At 35.2% G+C, this 25,219-nt stretch overlaps 4 protein-coding genes across 8 annotated transcripts; all 4 read right to left on the bottom strand.

Moving 5' to 3' along the window:
- Positions 1-368: 368 nt before the first annotated feature.
- Positions 369-4,821, bottom strand: LOC18096313 (J domain-containing protein required for chloroplast accumulation response 1). Of its 2 annotated transcripts, none has more exons than XM_006386466.3 (9): positions 4,011-4,821; positions 2,888-3,723; positions 2,421-2,815; positions 2,199-2,280; positions 1,781-1,839; positions 1,434-1,499; positions 1,270-1,347; positions 839-1,015; positions 369-719 (listed from the first exon to the last, which is right to left on the bottom strand). In XM_006386466.3, exons 1-9 carry the CDS (start codon positions 4,487-4,489, stop codon positions 681-683), a joined length of 2,211 nt encoding a protein of 736 aa, XP_006386528.3. In that variant the 5' UTR covers positions 4,490-4,821; the 3' UTR covers positions 369-680. The 2 variants fall into 2 exon arrangements, with proteins under 2 accessions (XP_006386528.3, XP_006386527.3); XM_006386465.3 differs by having other exon boundaries at positions 1,781-1,836; positions 4,011-4,817.
- A 2,745-nt stretch (positions 4,822-7,566) lies between these two features.
- LOC7483781 (arabinosyltransferase RRA3) lies at positions 7,567-11,417 on the bottom strand. 2 transcript variants are annotated; one of them, XM_052450699.1, is made up of 2 exons: positions 11,269-11,417; positions 7,567-8,891 (listed from the first exon to the last, which is right to left on the bottom strand). In XM_052450699.1, the coding sequence occupies exon 2, from the start codon at positions 8,850-8,852 to the stop codon at positions 7,773-7,775; it is 1,080 nt and encodes a 359-aa protein (XP_052306659.1). In that variant the 5' UTR covers positions 8,853-8,891; positions 11,269-11,417; the 3' UTR covers positions 7,567-7,772. The 2 variants fall into 2 exon arrangements, with proteins under 2 accessions (XP_052306659.1, XP_002302478.1); XM_002302442.4 differs by lacking the exon at positions 11,269-11,417 and adding an exon at positions 9,596-10,067.
- Positions 11,418-11,469: 52 nt separating this feature from the next.
- LOC7483782 (cytochrome P450 734A1) lies at positions 11,470-16,536 on the bottom strand. The gene is made up of 4 exons (XM_002302443.3): positions 15,868-16,536; positions 14,472-14,716; positions 13,590-13,956; positions 11,470-12,107 (listed from the first exon to the last, which is right to left on the bottom strand). The coding sequence occupies exons 1-4, from the start codon at positions 16,480-16,482 to the stop codon at positions 11,688-11,690; spliced, it is 1,647 nt and encodes a 548-aa protein (XP_002302479.3). The 5' UTR covers positions 16,483-16,536; the 3' UTR covers positions 11,470-11,687.
- A 1,897-nt stretch (positions 16,537-18,433) lies between these two features.
- On the bottom strand, positions 18,434-23,985 carry LOC7483783 (UMP-CMP kinase 3). Of its 3 annotated transcripts, XR_002980549.2 has the most exons (10): positions 23,821-23,985; positions 23,061-23,148; positions 22,687-22,804; positions 21,166-21,322; positions 20,809-20,889; positions 20,547-20,654; positions 20,393-20,464; positions 19,455-19,485; positions 19,220-19,275; positions 18,434-18,645 (listed from the first exon to the last, which is right to left on the bottom strand). XR_002980549.2 is itself a non-coding variant. In XM_002302444.3 (9 exons), the coding sequence occupies exons 2-8, from the start codon at positions 23,110-23,112 to the stop codon at positions 19,264-19,266; spliced, it is 600 nt and encodes a 199-aa protein (XP_002302480.1). In that variant the 5' UTR covers positions 23,113-23,148; positions 23,821-23,984; the 3' UTR covers positions 18,434-18,645; positions 19,220-19,263. The 3 variants fall into 3 exon arrangements, 1 of the variants encoding a protein (XP_002302480.1); XR_008058550.1 differs by lacking the exon at positions 19,455-19,485 and having other exon boundaries at positions 19,220-19,454; positions 19,486-20,464; XM_002302444.3 differs by lacking the exon at positions 19,455-19,485 and having other exon boundaries at positions 23,821-23,984.
- Positions 23,986-25,219: the final 1,234 nt, after the last annotated feature.

Genomic DNA, 25,219 nt, shown 5'->3' on the forward strand with positions numbered 1-25,219 from the left:
AAACTTTTAATCTACCGCTCTAATTTAAAAAAAAATCCAAAGACTTTTACTAATGGGCCATTTGGTTAACTTTGATGTTTCAACTTTCAACTCATTGGTCTTTTTTTGAGCATGGGATAGAATTTCAATTCCAAATATGGTATGGATCTTGGCCAATTGGACTGCCTCAACGGGTCCAATAAAAACACAAAAGCCCAGTCAAATACGTGTAAACTCCGTCTGTCCTTCACAAGTCAATGAAGTTATGTTTTGTCTCGTTCGAGATATTATTGATGGATTCTATATAGAAAATAAAAATAAAAAAATAGTTAAAATTACATTATAAAACTAGTAGTATAAATTAGAGGAGCAGAATCACAAACAAAGGCTAAAAATATAAACATTATTTTAATATATTTTTAAATAAAAAATATTTTAAAAAATTACTATTATGTACTTCCAAACAAGCTCTAAATTGATAAAAAAGTTTAACCCAATATAACATCTCAAATATGAGACAAAACCAAGCATGAAGTATCTTCAGGACACAGCAGCACACCGCACAAACAAAATACCTATCCACAGTCCTAAGTATAATTTTTTTCTCACAAATGCAATTTTATCTTGTGCACTTACATAAACAAGCATCTCGATGTCCTTTGACCTATGAGAAATTGCGATTTGCTTTCATTGGTCACACGTTACACTGCTCCGAGTGTGTTGAAATGAGTCCACGCTTCCTGTGTGCATGCAAGGAGTGGATAACTATGTTAGACGAATTTAGAACGGCAATGGTTTCTTTAAGAGGCCGTCGGTAAATTCTTTTGACTTCAAGAATTTAAACTTAATTAGATACTACCTGCAAAATATCGAAAACTTTTTCTGCTATGTCTTTTTCATGCGAGGTAGCACCTTTCTGCTGTAGTTTATCAGGGTGTAGACAGAGCAAGGCCTTTTGATATGTTCTTTTCACTGCATTTCCTTCAACTATATCAACAAGAGGCACAGGCTTCCATCCACTTCCAGACCAAAGAACCTGTGAGTGCAGCCAATATCAGTTCTAAGTATGTCCTCCCAGAGAGCTACTCTAACAATTGTACGGTAAACTAAATTAGTCAAAGCAGAAAGATGAGACTTGGAACTTGATGAAATGCAGTTTACTAGGTTTGGTCAGGAATCACCGGAAAACCAGAGAAAATAGGAAATGCAGTAAGTCTGATGCTATGGTAATTAAAGTTCAGATCAAAGAATTTGCAGTCTAGAAAAGAATTGCGTATAAGGCAAGCTCACATATTGTAAAGTTGACAACAGGGAGCGAATGTTGCCTTCCTTTCCTTTCGACCACTTCCGTATTTTATCATCAATGATCTGCAATGCATAACTTTTGATTATTAATTCCTAGTAGAGTTGAAAGAAAGAAATAATGGAGTCTCTTTGTTTATATTCTTCCTCACTTGGATCTCCTCATGGTTATCGCTGGTTTGCGGCCCCCTTTCCTCATCCTGGGGCAATTCTGTGATCTGCGCACAAGGAAAAGTATACTAGCTCGTTTAGTCATTCCAAGAAGAAGAAGAAGCAGCATAGCGGCATGGTTCAATTTAGAGTTGAGCCTTAATATTATTTTCAATACGCAGACACAACAGACTGAAATGAGAACCAAAGATGCAGGCTTCTTCTTTTTTTTTTCTTTTTTGTTTTTGCAGCGCTGAATTTCAAAAAGAGAACACCAACACGTAGCAAATGGACAATAATTGCAAAAAGAAGTAGAAATGACTAATGTTTATATAGACGAATCTCATACCAGGAGGAAGGACAAATCTGTATCTCCAATGGTTGATTCTGAGTCATCAGGAACGTCTGCTGCCAACAACATTTTAATGCATCACATATCACATTTTTAACAACTATCAACACCGGTTCCAAAACCTTTTTGTAAAATGAAGTAGTAAGTTCAGTAAAAGAAGCTCTTGCTAATGAAATTGCATAGCAACTGGAATATTTGAATCATGACTCAGATGAACATGAAATATACCTAGCTGCTTCACCATTTTCAATCTAATTGATATTAAGAAGCACATAAAAATCATTTGTCCAGGTCGATGGGATCCAAAATCTTCAGTTTTACATGAAGCAATTGAAAGAACCTATCGCATCACGCATCTCATAATTATATATCCAAGCCGCACTAGTCATCTGGTTGAAGATTACTATAAAAATACCTGTAGTTGGCACTGATCTATCCTTACGTCCAGAAGAAACGCGTGTGGACTTGAGATTGCTCGCCGTTGTATCAGGATCCACCTTAAAATTACCAAAAAAAAAGTTGAAAATTTTAGATACACTAGGAGATGGACATAACTCTCATCCAGAAAACTATCGAATTGTATCTGTTGTTGCTAAAATCTGACAAAATAAATGCAAAATCATTTTCAGCAGAGTACCAGGATTGAAGCATTTGGCATGTTTTTCTCGTACACATTATTCGAGTGCATTTTCTCATTTGTGGTATCCTCGGTCCTGAATTTGCTCTTTTCCTTTCGTCTAGAATCTTGATGTTGTGAGTCATTAAGATCAAAATTGGGTTTTTCTGGAACTCCCTGGTTGAAAATTTTAACAAATTCCTTGACCTTGGCCTTTCCCCTAACCCTGTTCTTCCCAAAGCTGTCCCTTGATTTTGTAGGTGGAAATTGAAAGTTAGCTTTATCCACTCCTACACTATTCGCTGTCTCGTCTTCATCCTTTAAATTTTCACTAACATCAAGAACCGCAGATGATTTTTTGGTGCTTTTTACCTTGCTTTCTTTCAAACCAGTTTTAATAGTCATCTCATCATTACCTGCCAGATAAAATAAATGTGTTATTAGAGATATCACATGAGGAGCATGCTTGGATCTAGAACATGGCTTACCTTGTTCATAATCATTCTCAGATAACTGGGAACTTAGTGGTTTTAACTTAGTCTTGTGAGCCTCTTGTGTAACTACAGAAATTTCTTCCTTTGTTTTTCCAGACGAGCCCGTTTCAGGAGCAGAGTGATGTTTTGTTTCTATTGAAGCCCCTAAGGCAGAATTTATAGGACCATCTTCAAAAATCACTTGGAGATTGCTTGGAGTATCCAACTCAGATATAGGGAAACTTGTGTCCTCAAGAATTTGACACGCTTCTACTTCACCCTGAATGCTTGTGTCGAAGAGGAAGTGATCATCTTGTTTGTCAAGCTCCATTCGACCACTGAATGAGGGAATGTCAATATCATGTGGAGTTGCTGAACGTAATTCTCTTGCTATGCCCTCGCATGTTGTCCATCCATTAGTACTTGAACATCTCTGAAGTTTACACTTCTCATTCAGCCTTGATTTGTTAGCTCCTCTAAGAGGCATCGCAAAAGGTAATCCTTTGGTTGCCCACTTGTAAATAGAAAAATGAAATTGGTTTCTGTTTGTCGGAATTTCAGAACCATCTGAATCCCTTTTCAAATTTCTGCTTTTGTCTGTTTCTTCAGGTTTGGTCACGTTTGATGACTCCTCACTGCAAAGAGATGGCTCCTTAGATAAAGCGCTCTGCCAAGAGACATCATTAGTCAACTCGTCTCTAACGAGGTTCGTTAGGCTTGCAGATCTAGACAAAGGAGAATATGTATAATTGCTGATGCCATTTGAAGCCCCGTCTTTATTTTTGTGATGGTCACGGGCACTAGAAATAAATGTTGGCAAGTCTGTCCCTTTAATCAGTTTGGCAGGGAGGCTGCAAAATTATCAGTACAATATTTGAGCTCTTGGGATGCATTTGTTCAAAAGACACCAAAACCCAAGCAGATAATAGTGCAGGTAAGAACTGCTAGATAAATAATGAATAACCACTACCATACACCACATTAATACCGAAAAACATTGAAACAACCTTAGAACAGACATATGGGTATAAAAGAACTCCCAATCGGTGATTTATGTCAACTGATGAAAAAAATAAAAATCATAAGATCTAAATCGTACAGGAATAGAGCAAATAGCATCTCGGAATGAAGCCAAAACCTGAATTGTGCAGGCAGTGATGGACTCCAGGGATCAGCTCTATGTGGCAGCAATTCAGCAGGGCTTAAGACTCTTGAACCTGGAGTCGAAGAAAGTGAATCACGGTCATGCTTCCTTGGAGAAGAACTCAAAGATTCGCTGCCTCTAAAAATATCACCAAAGAAACCGTCGTTTGGATATCGCCTTCTATTGCCATTTTCATCTCCAAACACTGGCTTGTCATTTAGACCAGACAAACTGTGGCGAGACAACTTGGTATCAACATCACCACTTGTCGATGCAAATGAATCTGTCGTTTCAGAAAAACTATACCGCACCTCCTGAAGTGACGATCGCCTCGGCGGGCCACCGAAAACATCGGTAAAATCAATATCTGAGTTTCCATACTGGCTCTCTGGAGAAGAACCTGGATGGTTTATAAAAGGTCTTTGGAAATTATAACCTAACAGAACACTCTCTCTCTGAGAAAACCTCTCCATTTCAACCAATAACCAATACGGAGTACCCACAAAACCAGGTTAATTCAACTGGACAAGACAAACTTGAACAAAAACAAAAGTGGCGGGAAACTCCTATCAAGCTTTGTGATCATGGAGCTGCAGGTCCTGATGGGGTTCTTGTTTGTTGAATCAAGAACTTGCAGAGATTTCTCTTCTGAGAATCATGATATTGAGGTGTGGAGGATGAGATACATACAAACAATAACGTGGAAGATGTTGGCAAGAATACAAGGTGGGGTTAGTGGTATTTGAAGCCACTAGTGAATATCAGTGTTCTTGCGTGCGTGGATATCGGATAAGGAGGCGGAGGAGATTCCAAGCGACAGCAAAAGTAGAGGACTATCTTTGTCGTCAACTAAATTTTTAGAAATTAATTCTTGGCAACCGTTAAATTCAGATTTTGTGTGATCCCAAGTTGTTTTGGGTTCGTTTTCTACAATGTCCATTAGGATGACAGCCTGTTATTGCTTGCCATAGATTGAAAGAAGACATGAACTTCTTGTGGCTCCCTTCTTCCGTCCATGTAAATTAAAAGAAAAATCAAATTAAAATTTAAAATTGGTTAGAACATGACCCAAAAGGCACTTATAGGCGGCGAAATGTAAAGGTTGTTTTTCTCCCGTTGGCCCTTCTGATTCTCTGGCTCATATTTTGGAGTCTTTTGCACTAGAATTTGGTCTTGGTTGCAGCAGATGTGATTAAAACTGACCAAGAAATGCAGTGTACGCCCAGGTCTTTATACCTTGAATGATTGTACTAGATTATGATTGGTCACCATAGAGATAATACTTTTACATGGGAATCCCATTAATGAACATAGGTGAGCAGCCGCCAGTTAACTAATGCTCTTTGTTAACTGGTTTAACATGTTTTTTTTTTTAAAAAAAAAAAACTTTAAATTTATATTTTTAAAATGTTTTTTAATTTTTTTATATAATACTATCAGAATACTTTTCACTCAGAAATATATTAAAATAATATTTTTATATTTTTTAAAAATTATTTTTAATATCAGCATATAAAAATGATTTAAAATTACCAAAAAATATTAATTTGATAAAAAAATAATTTTTTTAAAAAAATTTTTAAAAACATTTTTAATATATAAAAACAATTCCTATGCCATGGAAGGCCAAGAGAACAATCTAATCCTCCTGAAATTATTACAATGACCTGATTCAGCTTTAGTCACATTAGAAAACCACTTTAGAAACTAGTAATAATAGTGGCTTGTTTGTTTCTGTATTTTAAAAATGTTTTTTAAAAAAATTATTATTTTTTTTAAATTTTTTATTAACTTCAAATTAATATGTTTTTATTGTTTTTAAATCATTTTGATGTGTTGATGTCAAAAATAATTTTTAAAAAATAAAAAAAATCAGTGGCATGCATTTTAGCACGAAAAGTTAGTTGAAAAACAACCGCAACCACACTGCCAAACAAACTTACTGCACTTTGATACGATCAGGATGAAAAACATATTACTGCATAAAAAAAAATATGTGAACAACTATTATTATTTTTTTGTTTTATTTGATAAAATATTTAAATAGGGATAAAGAATTTGATTATTATATCATATATCAATTGCCATATGAGCATAAAAAAAACAACCAAAACCCGAAAGAATTTTTTAAACTTGAGTTAATTTTTTAAATTCACAACACGTGAAATCCTAAACTTAAATTAAACCAAAAGGTTCAATTCTCAACTAATTTCATGTTAAATAACGAAATAAAAAAAATCAATCTAAAAAAAATAATCAAAAGAATAAGGACTAAATTTGACATAAAAATAAAATAAAATTAAATATTGAGAGATAAAATTAAAAAATAAATTCATTAAGAAAATGATTCAAAACAAAACAAATATCAATAAAAAAACAGGCACCAAATCTGACATGAAAAAATTGTTGGAGAATAAAATTGAAAAAAAATCAATTAAGAAAAGAGTTCAAAAGAAAACAAATAGCAATCAAAAGAACGGTGATTAAATTTAACATAAAAAATTAGAAAGTAAAATTAAAAAAAAATCAATTTTACAAATCATTTTAAATAAAACAAATGGTAATCAAAATATTATAAACTAAATATGAAAGAAAAACAAGTTGAGGGGTTGATTTAAAAATTTAGAGTTAGAGCGCGAAAATGAAGGATGAGAGAGGAAAGAAGGGGAAAAAAATCTTTAGCATCAAATCAGAGGACTATACGACACACACGCTGCCCAAGAATAGAAAGGCAGCCAACACGATTAAAACATCGCTCAAAAAACTATCTTTTGACCACTGGACCACCTCGTATACAGCACCTAAAAGGCGCGAGTTTAACCTACACGACAATCATTTTTATAATAATTTTTATATTTATTTAATTACAAAACTTTCTTGTTCAATTTTATAATAAAAAAATAATGAAAAGACATTAAATTTGTTATAGCTAACTAAAGTTTTTTATTTATTGTAAAAGCAATCTAGACTGTGCTTTAAAAAATAAAAAGCCTAGACAACTCTTAAATTCTATTTTTTTTTTCAAGAGTAAGATAAATGAAAATAAAATGTAAAAGGAACCCTTTATCCCCAACAGAGAGGCGAAATGTTTTTGGTGAAAATGACAAATATTATTTTACTATACAATCCACAATCGACAATGCAAATAGCCTGTAATTGACACTGTAATTAATATTGGATCTACTGCACCACGTGACGAGATAGTCATGGTCCGTATGAACCTAAGTTCAGTGTAATAATTTTTTGCTTTTCTCAAAGGGATGCAAGAAGCATGAGGATCCATGGTTTCACGATCCTTGCTAGTCCAGTGACATCCTAACAACCCACCGGAGTCATGGATCCCGACTCCACCAAGACGCAACAAAATGTCGCTCTATAAGAAAGAATCAAATATCCCAGAAACTATCAAAGAATTTGCTTGCAAGTCGCAGAAAATTCAGTACGCAGCAAAATCCTTTATCGTGAAACATGACAAACCTGATCATTGGGCACGAGTGGATGGGTGCTCCGACGAAACTTAATTTAATGCTACAGGAACAATACACTAAAGTTTCAAGGAAAACCGAAAGAAGAATATTTCCCATTAATTGCAGGTAAAACAAAAACCAAAATATCAAAGAAAAGGTCTCTCACATTTCTCTTCAAATGTAATCAAATCAACCTCTACCTGTATCATGTGAATACTTAGCAAGTTAAATGGTCTGTGGGAGAAAAACTAAACCTCTCACAGTCCTCGCTGTAGTTGTAGAAGTATCCCTACCAATCAGAACCATCAGGGAAAGGATCCAATGCATCTTTCTTCCCATTAACATAGAACTCCACAACTGCTTGCATTCTTCTAAGTTTATCTGGGTGGTAGTTTACATGAACAATTACTGGCTTCAACTTTTTCAACGCGGGGTCTTTCCTTACTGTCTTGAAAAGGACCTTACTGTTCATAAACAAAAATATATCCATTGTTCTTTTTGCAGCATGGAGCCCGTCATACCCAGGATGTGAAGGGTAGAAAAGCTCCTCATTGAAAACTGCTTGGTCCCATGAGTTTGGCTCTCTAGACAAACGACCAGCAACACGATCCAAAAGCTCAATGGAAGGAAGTGTAGGCCTTATATAAAAGAATCCAGAATTGTAAACCCATATCCTCATTGTATGAGCATAACGAGCCCAACCCATGGCAGGTTCATCAAAGACATCATTAAATCCATAAGCTGTCATATTATCGTGGCCATCAGACATAGATTCAACATCTGAATCACGATAAAGATGATCAAATGGGTTCTGCAAGTATATTATATCAATATCTGACAGAAGAACACTGTAACCCAGCTGCAAAAATTCCCTCAAAATATGGAACTTCAATCCAGAAACAGCATGATTACCACCTGTTCTTGCAACCGAATCAATACCGCTATCCGGATCCCTCTTATACACTGGAACATCATTTGACTTGCAGAAATCTACAATATGGTCATCTAATGCTACAACAAGGTAATTGCGTATACCAGCTTTCTTGATGTTAGTGAACCAGACTTCTAACATGGCTTTCACATTTGAATTTGCAAGTGCAACAATGAGCTCCTTATGTACAGCAACTTCCGCCAAGAGTTTTGCCAGTCTAGCATTCACAGACTCATCAGGAACAACAGTTGGGTTAGTTCTCAAACCCTTGACGGTACCAAAAGGACCAGCTTTCTGCTGTTTACCCAGTAACAAAACCTGCTTCTGAGCATGATCTTGCCCTTGTTCCGCCAGCTGCAGCTTTTCATTTAGCTCCCTAACTTGCTTCTTCAACTCAGCATTCTTCTCTGATATCGACACAATATCAGCTTTCAGCATTTTAATTCGCTCTGGTGATTCACATGAAGATGAGCCAGTCTAACAAACAAACAATAGGAGGTAATCACAACATGATAAGTGCCTATAAATCATGGTATTCAACAAGAGAGACAAATGAAGCAACCATTGAATGATAATACCCAGTATCCGACACAAAATTGACTTTGAAATTCATGCTAATGCATCCGTGAAAGGTAGATCCGTGTTCAAATCAGTAACTAAAATGATAAACCTTACCTTTCACTCTCACCAAGTCAGGGAATGCCGCAAGAAAGGGGAAGATACTAAACAAAGACTAAGACATCAAAGAGGGGAACTAGTGAAATGGTGTCTCTTTCACAACTAAATTAATGGCACAGAGCTGGCTTCTCTTTAAAAGCATTTTTAATGATCTAGAAGATTTTCAATTCTGTATCCTTTCAATTTCACCGAATTATCCCATTCCTTAATGAAATCATGTCTTCAATCAATTTACTGAAACATGGAACAATCTGAATTCATCTATGAAAGCAACTGACGCCAAAAACAACACACATGCATGCAAAGTCAATGGAAAGAAATAAAGTCAACTCTCTTGAGTACATAAAAAAGTTCAAAATTCAAGAACAACCGGAACCAACCCAGGTAAAAAGAATATAAAAAACACCAAAATTAAGTTTACGACTACATTAACGACCACGAAGCACTGAAATATATATACGGACAAAAAGAGATTTGGAGGTTTAAGGCAAAAGGATTTGAACCTGGAGATTAGAATTAGCAATCCGACGATGTGGGTTAGCCAGATCGGAGCTGAAGAACCCATGAGGATATAACACAGAAAAGACGAAGCCAAGAAGAACACCAACCACAACGGCTAAGGCGATTCGAGATCCGCTAAGTGATTGCCCTTTATCTCTTCGAGGAACAGCCATGCCCTGGTTGAGTTACATACAGTCTACAGACAAAACAGTGTCAGAGAAATAAGCGGCGAAGACTTTTGAGTTTTTTATTAGCAAAACTAAACAGACAAGAAAAAATTGCTAAGGAAGTATTTATTTATTTATTTAAGGTACTGGAATCGAGTTGATTCTTTTGTCTCTTTCAAATTAACAGGCTGAGGCAAGCGAAGACTTGATCGTGCAGCAAAGTGATTGCGTTCTGAGAGAGAGAGAGAGAGAGAGAGGAGAGAGGATCAAGTGTGGATGATTTGAATGATATTAAAACAGATATGAAGTCTTGGCCTTCTGATTGTAACTTAACATAATGATCACTCGGCTCTAAGATAGTAACATTGTGGGCTCCCAAGGTGCTCTCAGAGACTAAGGGTGTTTGAAATTGTGAAGAAAAAATGTTTTTTAAAATATATTTTTTAAAACTTTTAATTAAAAATACTTTTAAAAAATACATAAAAACATAATATATCAAATACCCTATAAATAAATTAAAACATTTTTTAGATCGTGTTAGAAATTGCTTTTTTAAAAAAAAATTATTTGAAAATATATCAAAATAATTTTTTTTATTGTATTAAAATAATCTAAAAAAATAAAACATAAAAACAATTAAAAAACATGTTTCTTCTTCACAAACAAACACTGTTTTGGCAGTTATGGAATCCCAGTCTCAAGGACCATTCCAAAAGGGTGGCCCTGTCTATACATACATACATATATATATATATATAGACACACAATTTCTACCTTTCCAATGACAGAACTTTATCCATTATGTTTTTTAATTAAAAATATATTAAAATAATATTTATTTTTATTTTTAATATTAATATATTAAATTTATTAAAAAAATGAAAAATAATTTAAAATATAGTGAGCGTGTAGTTATCAAGCTGCCTTAAATGAAATAGGGTCATTGGGTAGTTATTATAAGCAACTTTAAACTTTTTTATTTAAAAAAAAATGCAAGGCAGAATAAACAAATCAATAATAATGATTTCTCTGTAATTAAATTGAGTTTGCAATATTTTCAAAATTTATTTTTCAGGAAATTTGTAATCTTATAGGGTGATAACTTGTAAGCATATAACTTATAAATTTATAATTAAGAGGCTTATAATCTAGTAAGCTTATAGTTATCATTACCGAGAGAGGTCACACGTAAAGTCAGTGTCTCCCAAAAGTTCAGTTCATCTTCACCTGCTCCGTGTTCAAGGCATCGTCAGTGATCATCCTGTGAATAGTCCATTTTTCGCCTCTGAGCTCTGTAAGCCCGTCTCCCACGAGCTGTTTTGACAAAATTAAGGTCTCTATCAAGCCTGTCGAATGACTCACTAGTACTCCTTGAACCTCCGTAATCGTACCCTGGTCTAAAATTCCCAACCTGGCCAGTACAAGTATGTCTTGCATGCTTTCATGACCATGTGCTATGGGTAGGAACTACTGTAGGAAGAATGATGTGGTCATGTAGCTTTGCTGACCTCGCTTCCAATTTCCCATGGAGAATCTCTGACGAGTTTCCGATCATATATAATCCGCTCTCACCATTCTCATGTTATAGGAGTTTAAATTCCCATCTTCTTACATGAGATGAGAACAACATGATCGACCACGACAAAACTAATCGGCTCTTGACGCATTTTCAGTTCATGTGATAGAAAGTTCCACTTCAACAGAGCACATGATAAAACGCAATTTCATTTCCGGCAAATAAAACAAGCATACCGTACAAAACATTTTCCACCTGCAACCATCCTTTGGTCCTGTGGTGCTATCAGCGGAAACATACCAAACATAGATAAATCTTTTCAGTTCCAGATTTACAAGAAGAGAAGCAGCAGTACTAAATATTAAAATTGCTTATGCACCAACAACAATGAGCCTCGTGCCTCGCGAATTTTCAATTTGAAATCTTGCGAAAGAGGATCTGCGCACCGTATTGAGGCTGCATGCTTATAAAGAGGTTTGGAGCGTGAGTATAAGTGGGTGACACGGCCAAAGAGTACTGCCTTATTATCATGGTTAGGGCAATTTTTGCCTCCATAATTGCCAAACTTTGACCAACACAAATTCTAGGGCCTAGCGCAAACGGGAAAAATGAAGCCAAGTGCTTTCGAGACTTGTTGAATCTCAAGGGGTTGAACTCATTAGCATCTTCTCCCCATATTTCAGTGTCATGCTGGACAGCAGGCAAAGGCAAATAAAGCTGTGTATCAGCAGGAATGTCGATTGCTCCCAACCTAACCTTCCTAGATGTTTGCCGCATCAACATCAGAACTGGAGGGTAAAGCCGCAGCGTTTCATTGAGTATCAAATTCACCTGCAAGAAAATTACCGAGAACGACCATTATATATTGCTGATGCTTAAATAAACATGGATCCCTGATCAACATTTGCATTCATGTGATAGACATTATATACTTTTTCCTTGTGTATCTTATTCTTTGATTTCATTTCTTTATTTACTGTGCAGTTCCCCACGTTGGAGCTACTTCACCATATTCCCAATTCAATGGTTTCAATAAATGCCCTGTATTAGAGACAACTATCCCTTATGGCTCCCTCAAATTGTTCCTCATCTCGGGTACGTAGATGGCACTACTCCCCCCCCCCCCCCCGCCCACTGTTTCTTCCACCATTGATGGTGTTACTATCACAGCAGCGATATATTATGGACATTCTCAAACGAACAAAAATGACAGATGCAAAGCCGATCAGCTCTCCAATGGCTTCCTCTACTCATCTCTCCAGTTTTGAAGGTGATCTCCTCTTGGATCCAACTCTGTACAGAAGTGTTGTTGGCGCCCTTCAATATGTCTGCATCACACACCCAGATATCTCCTTTTGTGTAAATAAACTATCACAGTTTATGCACAAACCAACCGACCTTCATTGGCAGTCTATCAAACGTCTACTTCGATATCTCAAGCAAACAATCCAACATGGACTTCACTTTTATGCTTCCACATCCACTAATCTCCAGGCATTCTCTGACGCTGACTGGGCAGGAAGTCGTGATGATCGACGATCCACTGGGAGTTATTGCATTTTTCTTGGCAGGAACTTAATATCATGGAGCTGTCGCAAACAGCAAACAGTTGCCCGATCAAGCACTGAAGCCGAATACAAATCACTAGCAAACACTACCGCAGAATTATCTTGGCTCAGGTCATTATGTTCTGAAATTAGCATTCGTATGTCTCAACCTCCAGTATTATGGTGTGACAACATCGGCGCCACCTATCTATCTGCAAATCCAGTATTTCATGCAAGAACGAAACATGTGGAAATTGACTTCCACTTTGTACGTGATATGGTAACCAAGAAACTTCTCTCCATCAAGTTCATCTCCAGCAAAGATCAACTCGCTGACATCTTCACCAAGCCACTCTCCTCCTCATGATTTGGTGTTCTGCGTTCTAATCTCAACGTTCTTCCCATACCGTTGTGCTTGAAGGGTCGTATTAGAGACCTAATCCAACCCGCTAACAATACAGTTAATCTCAGCTTATCCACTACTGCAGAAGAAGATAAGGATCATGCTAAGATCACTTCAAGTGTATCTCAACTTTCATAGTGTATCCCTTACCCGTTTGTATATAATTATCTCCTACTATAAATATAACAACAACGTCTGTGTTATGGCATTGCAGTAAACATATTATAAACTTTACACCCTGCAACATTCATCTTGGACCAGATCTAGAACTATCCATATTTCTAGGCTGCTAATATTCCTTTTAAGCGACTTTTTCCGACACAATATGTTAAACTAGGCACATAAGCAAGGAATCAAACTTACAATCTTGAGGTCATTTAACTTCTCTGCAACTGGAAGCTCCTTCCTTCCATAGACACTGAACACTTCTTCCCGTGCCTTATCTTGCCATTCTTGATGTAATGCTAAAAGGAGAAGTGCCCAAGTCACAAGATCGGCAGTCGTTTCCTTTCCTGCGAAGTAGAATGTTTTGCATTCGTCTACAACATCCTCAACCCCTAATGTCTGATCTTCCCTTCCATCTCCGTTTTTATACGAAGACATAAGTAAACGAAGTAGATTTTTTGAATTTTCTTTAACTCTGTTATTGGTCTTGATCAGGTTCTTTATTGCTTCACGAGTTTCCTTCTCTATTCTCCACCTCTCTCTGTTCTTCTTGGTGGGCAAAAACCTGCACGCAGACAGATGAAACCGAGACTAAATCACGAAGCCACTTGGCAATGGAAAATGACAAAATGTACAAGCAGCAAAAATAACACTTCAGATTTTCCTTTTCATTGCCGTCTTCATTCTCGCCCATTTGAGTTTATTGAAAAAGAATACTGTATCAAAATTCAAGTTATAAAGGATCGGCATGCCACATGACAGCTGCAGTTTCCTAGAGACACAACTTCATTTTCCCTTTATGATGAAATTAGGGAAGCCATATATAAACTACCATTAAAGCCCCTTTGCCAAACAGTCACTCCGAGTTGCAGTTGACAGCTTTAAACATCAAAATGCATCATTAATTAATTATTGTTCTTGTCTTAGCTTTCTTACATTACTTTCATAACCTGCCTGGATAATTTTATGTGCATCAAAACTCACCATCTTAGAAATGTACATGGAAAGATGATTTAAGCAATGACTTTTGACTGACACACCAAAAAAAAAGAAGCGAAATAAATAATAATCACCATTCACCTGAACCCTGGAATATACGCATTTCCTAAAGCCTGGAAGGCAAGGTACTTTTGTTGTTCCTGCAACCCAAATACACGCCGCCCTTCTTCATAGTTGCTCCCAAAAGCCGTCTTGGATATAACGTCTGCTGACAGGTCCTGAAGATCATCCATCACATCCATCTCAAATTCATCTCTCCCTCCTCTTATTTCCTCCCATTTGGTTAGCATATTCTCTGTGCTTGCAACAATTCCTGGTACCCAACACTATGAAATATATTTATTTTTAACCATCCAACTTCAATCACTTATTACTATGTACGTTTACGTGTGTCCAATTGAACACAGACATACACACACGTAAATTAATTGAGGTAGGGAATTCATTGTTCCGATCCTCGCAATTTTTTCAGATTTAGCTTGTTTTTTTTTTATTTAATATTAGATTTATTTATCCCGGTCTCATGACTCGAGTTGCAGATTTGAAGAATTAACTCGAGTTTTTTGTCTTTTTTATTTGATTTTTTTTTTTAATTTCATCTTTTAATAATTGGTTAATTTAGAATTAGACTTCATAATTTTTTTCGATCTCGTTATTTAGGTCACGATTTTGACGAGTTAACCTGTGTTATTTATTTTTAATTACATCCTTCAATATTGAATTTGCTTATCATGTTCTTATGTCTACCTGGGACGCAAGTTAACTCGAGTTTTTTTGTTTCTTTTTTAGTTAATTTTTTCTCTCAATTTTATCTTTCAATATTTGTTTAATTTGAAATTAGACTTCATGATTTTTGTGGTATGTGTTTTTCGTAAGATTATTTTGGTTTCATTAACAGGGTAAGGGGTTTGACATGTTAACTCTAGTTGATCTTTATTGATTTAATATGTTTTCATCTTAATATTTTTTTAGTAAAATCATGTTTTTAACGGTTTCTTGGATTGTCTTTGGACCCGTCAAATTTATCGGGTCAACCCTCACACAGTTTAGATTTTTTCTACTAGAAAACACGTTAGTAATACTTAGATACTTCTTACACTTCAAAAAATAATCGGGTTCACAATGTAACACGCAGAATAATTAAATGCACACACAAAAGATAATGTTACAAATATATTTAATAGGAATTTGTCTCTTAATCGATTTAATGCTTTTTTAGATATTATTTTATGAGTTTAATATATTGGTGTTAAAAATAAAAAGAAAATATAAAAAAATATTATTTTAATATATTCTTAAATTAAAAATATTTTAAAAAACACCTTCCACCGTATTACTAAACACACACTTTATCATTTCAATCCATAATTGTAATTATATTTATAAATGTAATAAGACCCGTATTTCTTACTCTTTTTTTTTCTTAAAGAAAGAATTCCATCTTGAAAGCTTGATTTGTTTGCGCATTGCTTTTTACCTTAACTCGCTCGATCATGAAAGCCTGATTTGCGATCCTCCTATGATGAGCCCACTCATCACCGTTGAGCCCAATAAGTCCCTGTCCAAAGAGCAGCTTAGCCAGGGGGTTATTTCGTGCTTTCTCAAACGACCCATCACCCGTGTTCATAAGAACCTCTTTAATCATATCAGGGTCTGATATAGCCAACGTGGGCTTGGTTCCGAACCAATAGAGGAACGTCTTCCCGTACTTGCGCGACCACTCATGGTAAAATGGGGCCACTCGAGGCACCACATCGTGGTTAAAAGGCATTGGCTTTGACCGTGCTTCGCTAAATAGACGACCAAACTCAGGCGCGTTCCCTAAGAGTAGACGGTAGCTAGGGCCATTTATGCCTTGCCTTCTGAAATGGACCTGGATTCGCCATGGAACCCACATCACCGAGTGTATAAATTTCAAGATGCAGGCGAGTAGCAGCGACACAAGCAGAAGAAAAAGAATCTGCATTGTCAAATCTGTGCGTGTTAGAGAGAAGGCGGTGCTGTTTAGGGACGGAGGTGATCGCTCGGTGATCCAGCCGTGTATAAATAAGTAAACACGAGATTCAGGAATTGCTCGGCTCCTCCCTCTCATTGTTTATTTTGTAGGAAGAAAGGCAAGGATAGGGCCTCAGGTGCACTACAACAAAAGAATGTATGTGCAATCATAGCAGCGACAGCACTCGAATTTATTTATTTATTTATTTCAATGTGGGACATCTGGTGCAATAATTCTTTCTTTTATTATGTTTAGATTAATTCATTAATTGCTACCCGTATTGCAAATCATGGATAACATGTTCAATTCACTCTCAAGCAACCCAAGTTGCCCAACATATCTTATCTGTTTGATTTGATGATGGTGATGATTAATTGATATTAATTCTGAATATATTATTATTATTATTATTATTATTTAGTTTAATGTGGGTGTCCGGGCCAGCTTGCGCGCACCTCGACTAATCCCACGGGCCCTGAAATTAACGACCATGTAAGCCTCCAGTGGTCATCATATGAGCAACCACATGACTCGAACCTGAGATCACAGAGGGAGCAAATCTCTTGATCCTAAGTTCTTACCACTGGGACACTACAATTCTGAATATATTATTCTTTTTTGGTAGCGTGGATAAAAAATAAAGTAGGTAGACTTAATCTAAGAGAAATTGATTGCCCCCGATGTTCCCCATTGAAATAAATAAATTCGAGTGCTGTAGCTTGATAGTAATAGAAATATAAAAGGCATTCATTGCACATTGCTATTACTATTACCTTGATTGGGGGTGCTGTTAAAATAAATTGGGAAGGAGGTGATTTTTTTATTTATTTAAAATAAATTCTATATTATTTAATTTTAAACATAAGCTAGATAAGAAGTCGGGTTTTAAAATTAAAGGATCATTACGAGTCTTATAACTAATCCCATAAAAAAAGCTATGTTAAAGTATCGAATTAAAAGAAAAAACAAATTAAAGGATCAAAGTGGAAAAAAATTAAAAAAAGAAGAAGAAATATTGTGCGGATATTCTCTATCACATGGCACGGTGAAACGTTGATGTCAATTTTTTTTTTTTTAATTTTAATTTTAATGCTTCCCTTCAAACAACTAGCTGGGCCTTGCTAATAGAAGAATTTAAAACAAACCATACACAGCAAGGATCATGTGTCTTGCTTGAACTACAAAAAATGCTGGTCCGACTATACGTTCTTTGCTTGGGACTAAGCCCAGATCAAGCCCCTGCTGATTTCTATTTGCGCACCGGGCTTAAGTCTATTAAATTTACAGGGAACAATCTCTGCTTATCTTTTATCAAGTTTTTTCATTTCTTTTCTTTTTTCCAAGTGGATCATCCCGTAAGCTGTTTAATCGTGGTAACTGTGACTTAAAAGTAAATGTATAATGTAGCCGCACTATATTGCACCGTACGAGCATTAAAATATACGTATTTTACATTCACTATCATGCATTAAAAAAAATATTAGAAAAACAAAATATTAGACTCTTTGTATCTCTACCAGCCTAGCCCGCCTCACAAAATGTTTCGACGGCAAGCTAGCTACTCTTTTGACATGCATCGCCCTCCCTTTTTGATGTCCCTTGCAGCTCAGATTAATTCTCAGTATACTGCAATATGGAGTAGGTTAATTTTTTTTTTCCCTTAATGATTCATTGAGAGACCCACCTTGAACTATATTATTTTTCTATCATTAATTATTAATTTAAAAATATCTAAAAATACTAAAAAAAATTAATTTTAAAAAGAATCAATTCTTTTTAACAGGTACGTAGCATGATCAATATGGGGCAAATGTAAATCAAATACAATTAGGTCATTCATGATAATACATGGAAAACAGTAAGTTATTTCACGCATCCATCTGGGATTGACTGGGTGAAGATTTCAGATTAGAAATCAAATCACCAAACTGTAAACTGGATTGTAATTATATTTCATAATTGCTGCTTCTAAACCAATGTCTTTTAGGTATCACCCTTACAAGGCAGATTAAACAAGAGAAAAAAAGAAGTGGACTAAAGGAGAGAATTGTAGCCCAAAGAGGAAAAGTAGCATTATTAGTGCTCTATTACTATTTCTTATTAGAAACCAGTCACAGGAACAAGAATATCGAGGTAAATACCTCATGACATAAACTAAACCTGCTATGATAAGACGCAAACGTGTGGCAGAAAAGTCCACACGATAAACTATACCTTCCCAATAAAGTACAAAGCAAGCCAACCATAAGAGATTATCACCTGAGAAAGAGAATAAATTCTGTTAATTACAATACGGTAAAGATGCTAGTTGATGAAAGATGTAATGCAAGATCTCCAAAGCTACAAACACAGAGAGACAATTTGACAAACCAAGTACTCGCATATAATTTGTTGAAGTAACCTTTTGATTAAAGGCTTATCATTCACTACTCTATGAATATGGCAGCTTATCATTTATTATTCTATGGAATATCTTGGAAGTCTTCGTCCATGAACTCGAAATAAAAAAGATCTTCATGAGTTTCAATTGCAGAATTCACAAACAACAGTAGCACCATAGGACTTCCTTATTCATTGATGCAAATAAGGATAATGCAAAAAATTGCTAGTTTGGGGATGCATTGAACAACTGGGAAGGAACCAACTTGGTTTAAGGATATCCATGATGTAAGAAACAATATAATTCCCAATTAAATCTCCAAATCTGGTAATGCTTCACACAGCACTGACCCGCTTCAGATTTCAATGGTGAATTCAAGCATTTCAAGTGGCACACGTGAACAAAAACATCAGTAAGTAGAATGTTTATAGATCTAAATCAGAGAATAATTACCTTAGTAGATATTCAGTTTGATATATCTGGTACAAAGGAAACCCCTAAACAGCAACCTGCAAACACCACAAGTATAATCCACAACATGATCTTCATTTTGTTCCTTATGCTTGTATGTTTACAATTTTAAGAAATAAACTAAAACACTAGGAAAAGGTGTTATCAAAAGCCAAATATTGCAGGGTCATGTCAATATAAATTTTCCTGTTGAAACCACAAATTATGCAGCAATTACCTGTTGAAACTACAAATTATGCAGCAATTACCTGTTGAGCATAAGAAATTTAGTTTATTGTGCCGAAATTTCACGAACAGACCATTATTAATACAGCAGCCCATTTTGTATTTCCATATGATTCCTAAGCATTATTTTCTCCATACTTGAATTGTCCTCAATTTTTTATACCTTTTCCATAAAACCTGAGTTCATGATATCTCTATGAACATTGAATTACCTTTTTGTTATGTTCAAGAGAAGTTTCTGTTACTGGTGGGCCATATGTATCAGAAAATGAAAGTTCTTCCCTATATCCTATGGCAAAGTTCAAGATCACACACGCAATTTCTTGTTTTATATGCTAGGATGGTATATATTGCATGCATTCACATCGTATCTGGCCACATAAAGGTCATTACTCAGTATTCATCTCACTTGAGCATTCCTGGAGGGTCCAAAACGGTGCTATAAAAGTAAGCATTGTTGCATTAAGAATGCCTTTGCAAGCCTCAAACTTGCACAACAAATGTTCCTTCTAAGTTCTATGCTTTGTCACACGCATGCACGCACCTTTTAGAAGAATCCTGATTGCATTCAGCACCCGGGAAATAAAAGGTAATTGGATGGCAACTATAGATCCTATCAAGAAACTAAAGGTTTGCAAAAGCTTCTTCAAGGAAGCATATAGGCTGACTTTTAATGTGAGGTTATTTTCAATTCATGGGCTGAAATCTATCATAAACAATCAACTACTAATATTCATGCCACAAATGCATGTCGAATAAGTCATGGCAATAAAATAATATGCATCTCATTCTGCACCGATAGAAAACAAAGCTTGATTCAGCTCGCATTTCTAATGGTATATTCACAAACTAAAATGCATTCTTCGATCAAGATTTGACTCTCCATTCATAATGAAATGCCTACAAGATAGCATAGCTATGGTGCTTTACCTTCTCCTCTTTTGGTGTAAAGATGGCTTTAACTGCCTCAAAAACCTCTTCAACAGACTTTGCCGCATCAACCTGAGGGCTCAATGCAAAGAAATGGTTAAAGTAATCAAGCAATATGCATTGCAATAAACAAACAATTGCATAAACATATTACCTTCCTAACTTTCCCCTTTGAGTCATAGTACTCAACCACAGGAAGACTGGACTCTAGAAAAACATTAAACCGCTTCCTTATAGTTTCAATGTTATCATCTTCTCTTCCCTTCATTACCCCAGAAAAGGAAAGAATCGCAGAATAAAGATACATTAGCACATGAGATGAGAAAAATGAACCAATACAGAATATGAATGTGACCTCCATAAGAGATATGTTATGTCCAAGTATATTATAGAAAGAGCAGTCACAGTAATCCAACCTGGTTCCTGCTCAAAATGCGCTTCTCCATCTCCTCTTCAGGACAATTAAAGAACAGGACAAATGCTGGTTCAATTTTGGTCTGGATAACCAACATAATTCAGCATTTAATAAAATAAACCTGAAATTTTATCTTCAGGAGACATGCCCTCTGAATCATTATTACGCTACAAACACTATTCAAACCAAGCAGAGAGCTTTAGCATGCGCATGCGCGCGCGCACACACACACCCCCGGATATTGGGAATAACTTTATTGAAAAAAGAGTTTCATAAGATTCGAGCCTAAGACCTTTACCAGTCACTTTCTCTCTTTACCACTCAAGCTACACATAGAGAATTGTGTCAATAAACTTACAACAGCCTCAAACGCAGCTCGGTTTTCCTCATTGCGGGGAAAACCATCAATCAGAAATTTGTCATTTCCACTTTCCTGCATTGCTTTTTGGAGGAGCTTTATTGTTACCTCTGAAGGCACTATCTTTCCCTCCTTAATCATGTTCTGAATCATGGTTCTGTAGACCACAAGGAACAAGATAACCAAGTGTTCAGTGATAAGGTCAAGCAAAAAAATGCAGACATCATAGAAGTTCCAAAATCTAACACGTAGCACCATGGGACCAAATGGAAAAATACATGAAGGCACATAGACGCCACCATGACTCCATATCCACACACCAAGTGCAGAGAATACATGCACTTGATGGAAAGCATATTTTGAGATTAAAACTACAGAGGCGAACCAAACAACTTATTAAAGATCTGACTCCATGGAACACATAGGACAGTCACAGAAAAATTACCAATCATTTGATAGATCAAATCCAAAAGTTCCCTACATTCCTATCAAGAAAGATATTGAATGATTTGGTAGAGATCAACACCCCACACCACCAGCTTTAAGAATACATAAACATAAAAACTCCCATTAGGTGTTCCAATATAAATATTCATTCAATATGAGACATCATTGAGATAAGGCGTGGCAGGGGGTGATCAAATTACTGAAACCTAACCACAAATGAGAGAAGGAAAAACTTACATGATCCATGTGATACAGATCCATGAATCGCTTTAATTTTATTTTAAATTCTGTATGATTTAGTTTTTCATATAAATCTATTCTGTTTAGGAAGTAGCCTTACTTTGGAATCTTAGTACTGGTTGTGAATCTTACTTTATTCAGGAAATGAAAACATTAATTACATGGCTTTCTGCTATTTATGGTTTTCCTTTTCCTTTTCCCTTTCCTATTTGAATTTCAGTTTCCTATCTAGTTTAGTACTTTGACAGCTTTTGGTGCCCATAAAAGTAGCACCAGTATATGCAATGATAAGGACCTTGACAATGAATTATGAGTATTTGATTCAGTAAGGACTGCTGCCTAATAGTTTTCCTTCTATTTCTCTTTTCTAAAAGTACTTTTTTCTTCTTCTACTACTTCTAAATTACTCTTGCTATAGTGGCATAACCACTTTCATCGAAAAACAATTTTCTGATCTGCCTAGATTTTGTATAAACCATACCCTGCTCATCGTAAATTTCTGTGAGGCGCAAATTCAAAGTCATCCTACATTAGAATGCCACCAATAATAATAATAAAAATAAACTTTAGTCAAGAAAACTGAAATAAAAGGGTAAAATAATAAGCAGCTTGAGAATTTATTCCCTGTCATCATTATGATAAATTGAATAATGAATCTTATAGAAAAGAAACATTGATTATCAGGATATGGCATCCAAAGTCTTCTTACAGTGGTCCCGGGTTCAAAATGCCATGTTTCTTGGTAATCATGGCAAAATAGTGATTACATTAAAAATGATAGAGATAAAAAATGTAAAGAGAGCAGCTTAGAAGAAAAAAGTATGCAAGACATACCCATTTTCAGAGCCAGATTTAATTTCTGCTCGAAGAAGATCTCCAGCACTGAGATGAGTGTAACCAAAGTGTTCAACAACATTGGCACACTGGGTACCCTTTCCACTGCCAGGGCCACCTGATCAATCGAAAACAAACAACTTTTTGAGAATGCAGGAGGAAATGAGGACAAGGGAGAGACTGACTAATGATAGAAGCAATCATTTGAGAACCCAAACATCGATACAGGGCAACAATCAGTAACATCTTATGCTCCTCTATCAATAACAGAGTTAAGGCATGACAACAATATTCGATTCAGGTTTACAAAACAATTGATGGAAGAGTAGACAGACAATCAGTTATAAGTAAACTTTAAGAGAAAATGGTCTAACCCAAAACAAAAATAACAGCAGGCTTCTTCTCAGCATCACTAACACTTCCCATGAGTGCCGATTAATTAGTGTTTTTTGAATGCAGAATCTGCAAAGGTAACAGCACAGCACACCACAATGTCAGACAGGCAGACAGACAACTTAAAAAGGAAAGAAAATGAAAAAGAAAAAGAAAATATCATTTGATTCTGCGTATTCAGTTCAATCCTAGATAGATCAGATCCTGAGGACACTTCAATAAAGTTGTCTGTTCGGTTGCATTGAGAAATGAAATAAAATAAATAAATTGAAATCTAGGAGAAGCTTTAGATTTCTCGCTGGATCAATCAAATCAAAACTTACTGCAGATGAATACAGGAGGTAGGATCTAGACAATAGTTAGATCAACAGTAAACCTGAAGAATAATACTAACTTACTAAGATCTAATAACAACAACAATAACAGAGGGAGAGGGAGAGAGGTTGATTTAGAAAAACTGCGGTGCAGCATTCCCTGTTTAACAATGGAGTATATTTGAATTATCTATAGGAGAGGAGGAAGCAGGGGCTGTGCAACGTCAAAAAGGTGGTGGATCGGAGGAGAGGGAAGCAGATCCATGCTGAATTATCAATGAAATGTGCTTGCTTAAATTCGAAATTGAAGAGAACTGGGTATTATTATTATTATACCATTTCAATATAACCAACAGACTGAGATTGATTAATGAATAGATGAATCAGAAAGAAGAAAATGAAAGCGAGATCTGATCCAGAGGCATACCTTGGGGAGCGGAGCGAGAGAAAAATAATGGAGGGAAATATTAACTGCTTTGGACAAATGAGGTTGAAGATGGGCCTTTGCCTCCCTTCGAATTTATACAGGAGAGAGGGGGGGGAGGGTTGATGGTATAGTTGAAGTTAATTAGAATAACTTCCTGGCCACGTGGACCGCTGAGAATTTCACAATAGACCCACCCCTTTAGTATCTAGCAATAAATATATTATTAGAAGTACAAAGAAAGAAAGATTCCTCGTATGTATTCTGTAATAATGTAATTTTAAAATCGTTCCAATTTTTTTATATATAATTTTAGTTGTAAAAGGGAATTTTATGTTTGATCTTTTAATGGTTGTGTTTAAATTTTATAATAGATTAAAGATTGTTGTAATTTTAATTTTTTTATTTTTTAAAAATTATTTTTGATATTATTATATTAAAACAATTTAAAAATATAAAAATATATATTTTAAATAGAAGATTAAAAATTAAAAAAACACGGATTGCACCGTGTTAAAAACACTAACACGCTTTCCTCCTTTTCAGCCGTGTGGTCGGGTCGGTCATTTCACTTTGCGTAATTCTAACTACAACACCCTTTCTCTCACAACTTTTCATGTGTCTGGACTTTTACTTTATGTTGACCGTGTTTTGATGCAGCTGAACATTTTTTTCATGTAAAAACAATGATAGATTTAAAAAAAAATATTGGTTAAAGTAATAATTTAAATAATACAAAAAAAATTATACTCAAGCCTATTCAAATTATTAAATAACTCAATACTAATCTAACTAAAGAAAAATTGAAAAACAAAAGTCAAACTTCAAAATAAAAAATATTTGCTTAAAAAATGAAAAAAAATAAAAAAACTCAGACAAACCTCTTAAACCTAGTCTAATTTAAAAAACTTGCAACTTGTTAAAACATGGATTTAAGATCAATCAAGAAGTTTGAATGTCATCCAATTTAATTTTGAATGATGGAATCGTTGAAAAATATATTAATATAAAAACTTGCAAAACAAGAAAAGCAAAAAAAAAAAATAGGGCTAAAATTTGACAAGAAAAAACCCAATGAAGATGAAATTTAAAAAACAAATCCCAAACAAAACAATTTGCAATTAAAAGAACTAGAACAAAACTTGAAAGATTAAAAAATTATAGAGGGTGAAATTAAAAATTATTTGTAGCATGATAGATTATTTATAGATTAAAAAATGTCAGGGATGAAATATAAAAAAATTGTTAAGGGCTACCACAATAGAATCAAATTGAAAAAAATAATTAAAAAAGTTTTAAAAAGAGAATTAAACCAAAAAAATAACAAAACAAAGGATAAAAAATAAGAAAACATTAATTTAGAAAAAGAGAAGAAAACAAAGCAAAACCAGTAAACCTCTTA

The sequence above is a fragment of the Populus trichocarpa genome, chromosome 2 (genome assembly GCF_000002775.5).
Source record: "Populus trichocarpa isolate Nisqually-1 chromosome 2, P.trichocarpa_v4.1, whole genome shotgun sequence".
Classification (NCBI taxonomy): domain Eukaryota; kingdom Viridiplantae; phylum Streptophyta; class Magnoliopsida; order Malpighiales; family Salicaceae; genus Populus; species Populus trichocarpa.

What these genes read in the sequence shown, in the direction of transcription:
- LOC18096313 (XM_006386466.3), bottom strand. Translation starts at nt 4,489, where the DNA reads ATGGAGAGGTTTTCTCAGAGAGAGAGTGTTCTGTTAGGTTATAATTTC. An exon ending in TGAGAATGATTATGAACAAG is followed by an intron (nt 2,816 to 2,887) that starts GTAAGCCATGTT and finishes TTTATCTGGCAG; the next exon opens with GTAATGATGAGATGACTATT. An exon ending in CAGATTTGTCCTTCCTCCTG is followed by an intron (nt 1,500 to 1,780) that starts GTATGAGATTCG and finishes CCTTGTGCGCAG; the next exon opens with ATCACAGAATTGCCCCAGGA.
- LOC7483781 (XM_002302442.4), bottom strand. Translation starts at nt 9,766, where the DNA reads ATGGCTGTTCCTCGAAGAGATAAAGGGCAATCACTTAGCGGATCTCGA. An exon ending in TTGCTAATTCTAATCTCCAG is followed by an intron (nt 8,892 to 9,595) that starts GTTCAAATCCTT and finishes TTTGTTTGTTAG; the next exon opens with ACTGGCTCATCTTCATGTGA.
- LOC7483782 (XM_002302443.3), bottom strand. Translation starts at nt 16,482, where the DNA reads ATGAGAGGGAGGAGCCGAGCAATTCCTGAATCTCGTGTTTACTTATTT. An exon ending in TCATGATCGAGCGAGTTAAG is followed by an intron (nt 14,717 to 15,867) that starts GTAAAAAGCAAT and finishes TATATTTCATAG; the next exon opens with TGTTGGGTACCAGGAATTGT. An exon ending in AGTTAAATGACCTCAAGATT is followed by an intron (nt 12,108 to 13,589) that starts GTAAGTTTGATT and finishes ATTTTCTTGCAG; the next exon opens with GTGAATTTGATACTCAATGA.
- LOC7483783 (XM_002302444.3), bottom strand. Translation starts at nt 23,112, where the DNA reads ATGGGAAGTGTTAGTGATGCTGAGAAGAAGCCTGCTGTTATTTTTGTT. An exon ending in AAATCTGGCTCTGAAAATGG is followed by an intron (nt 21,323 to 22,686) that starts GTATGTCTTGCA and finishes TGTGGTCTACAG; the next exon opens with AACCATGATTCAGAACATGA. An exon ending in GCATTTTGAGCAGGAACCAG is followed by an intron (nt 20,655 to 20,808) that starts GTTGGATTACTG and finishes GGGGTAATGAAG; the next exon opens with GGAAGAGAAGATGATAACAT.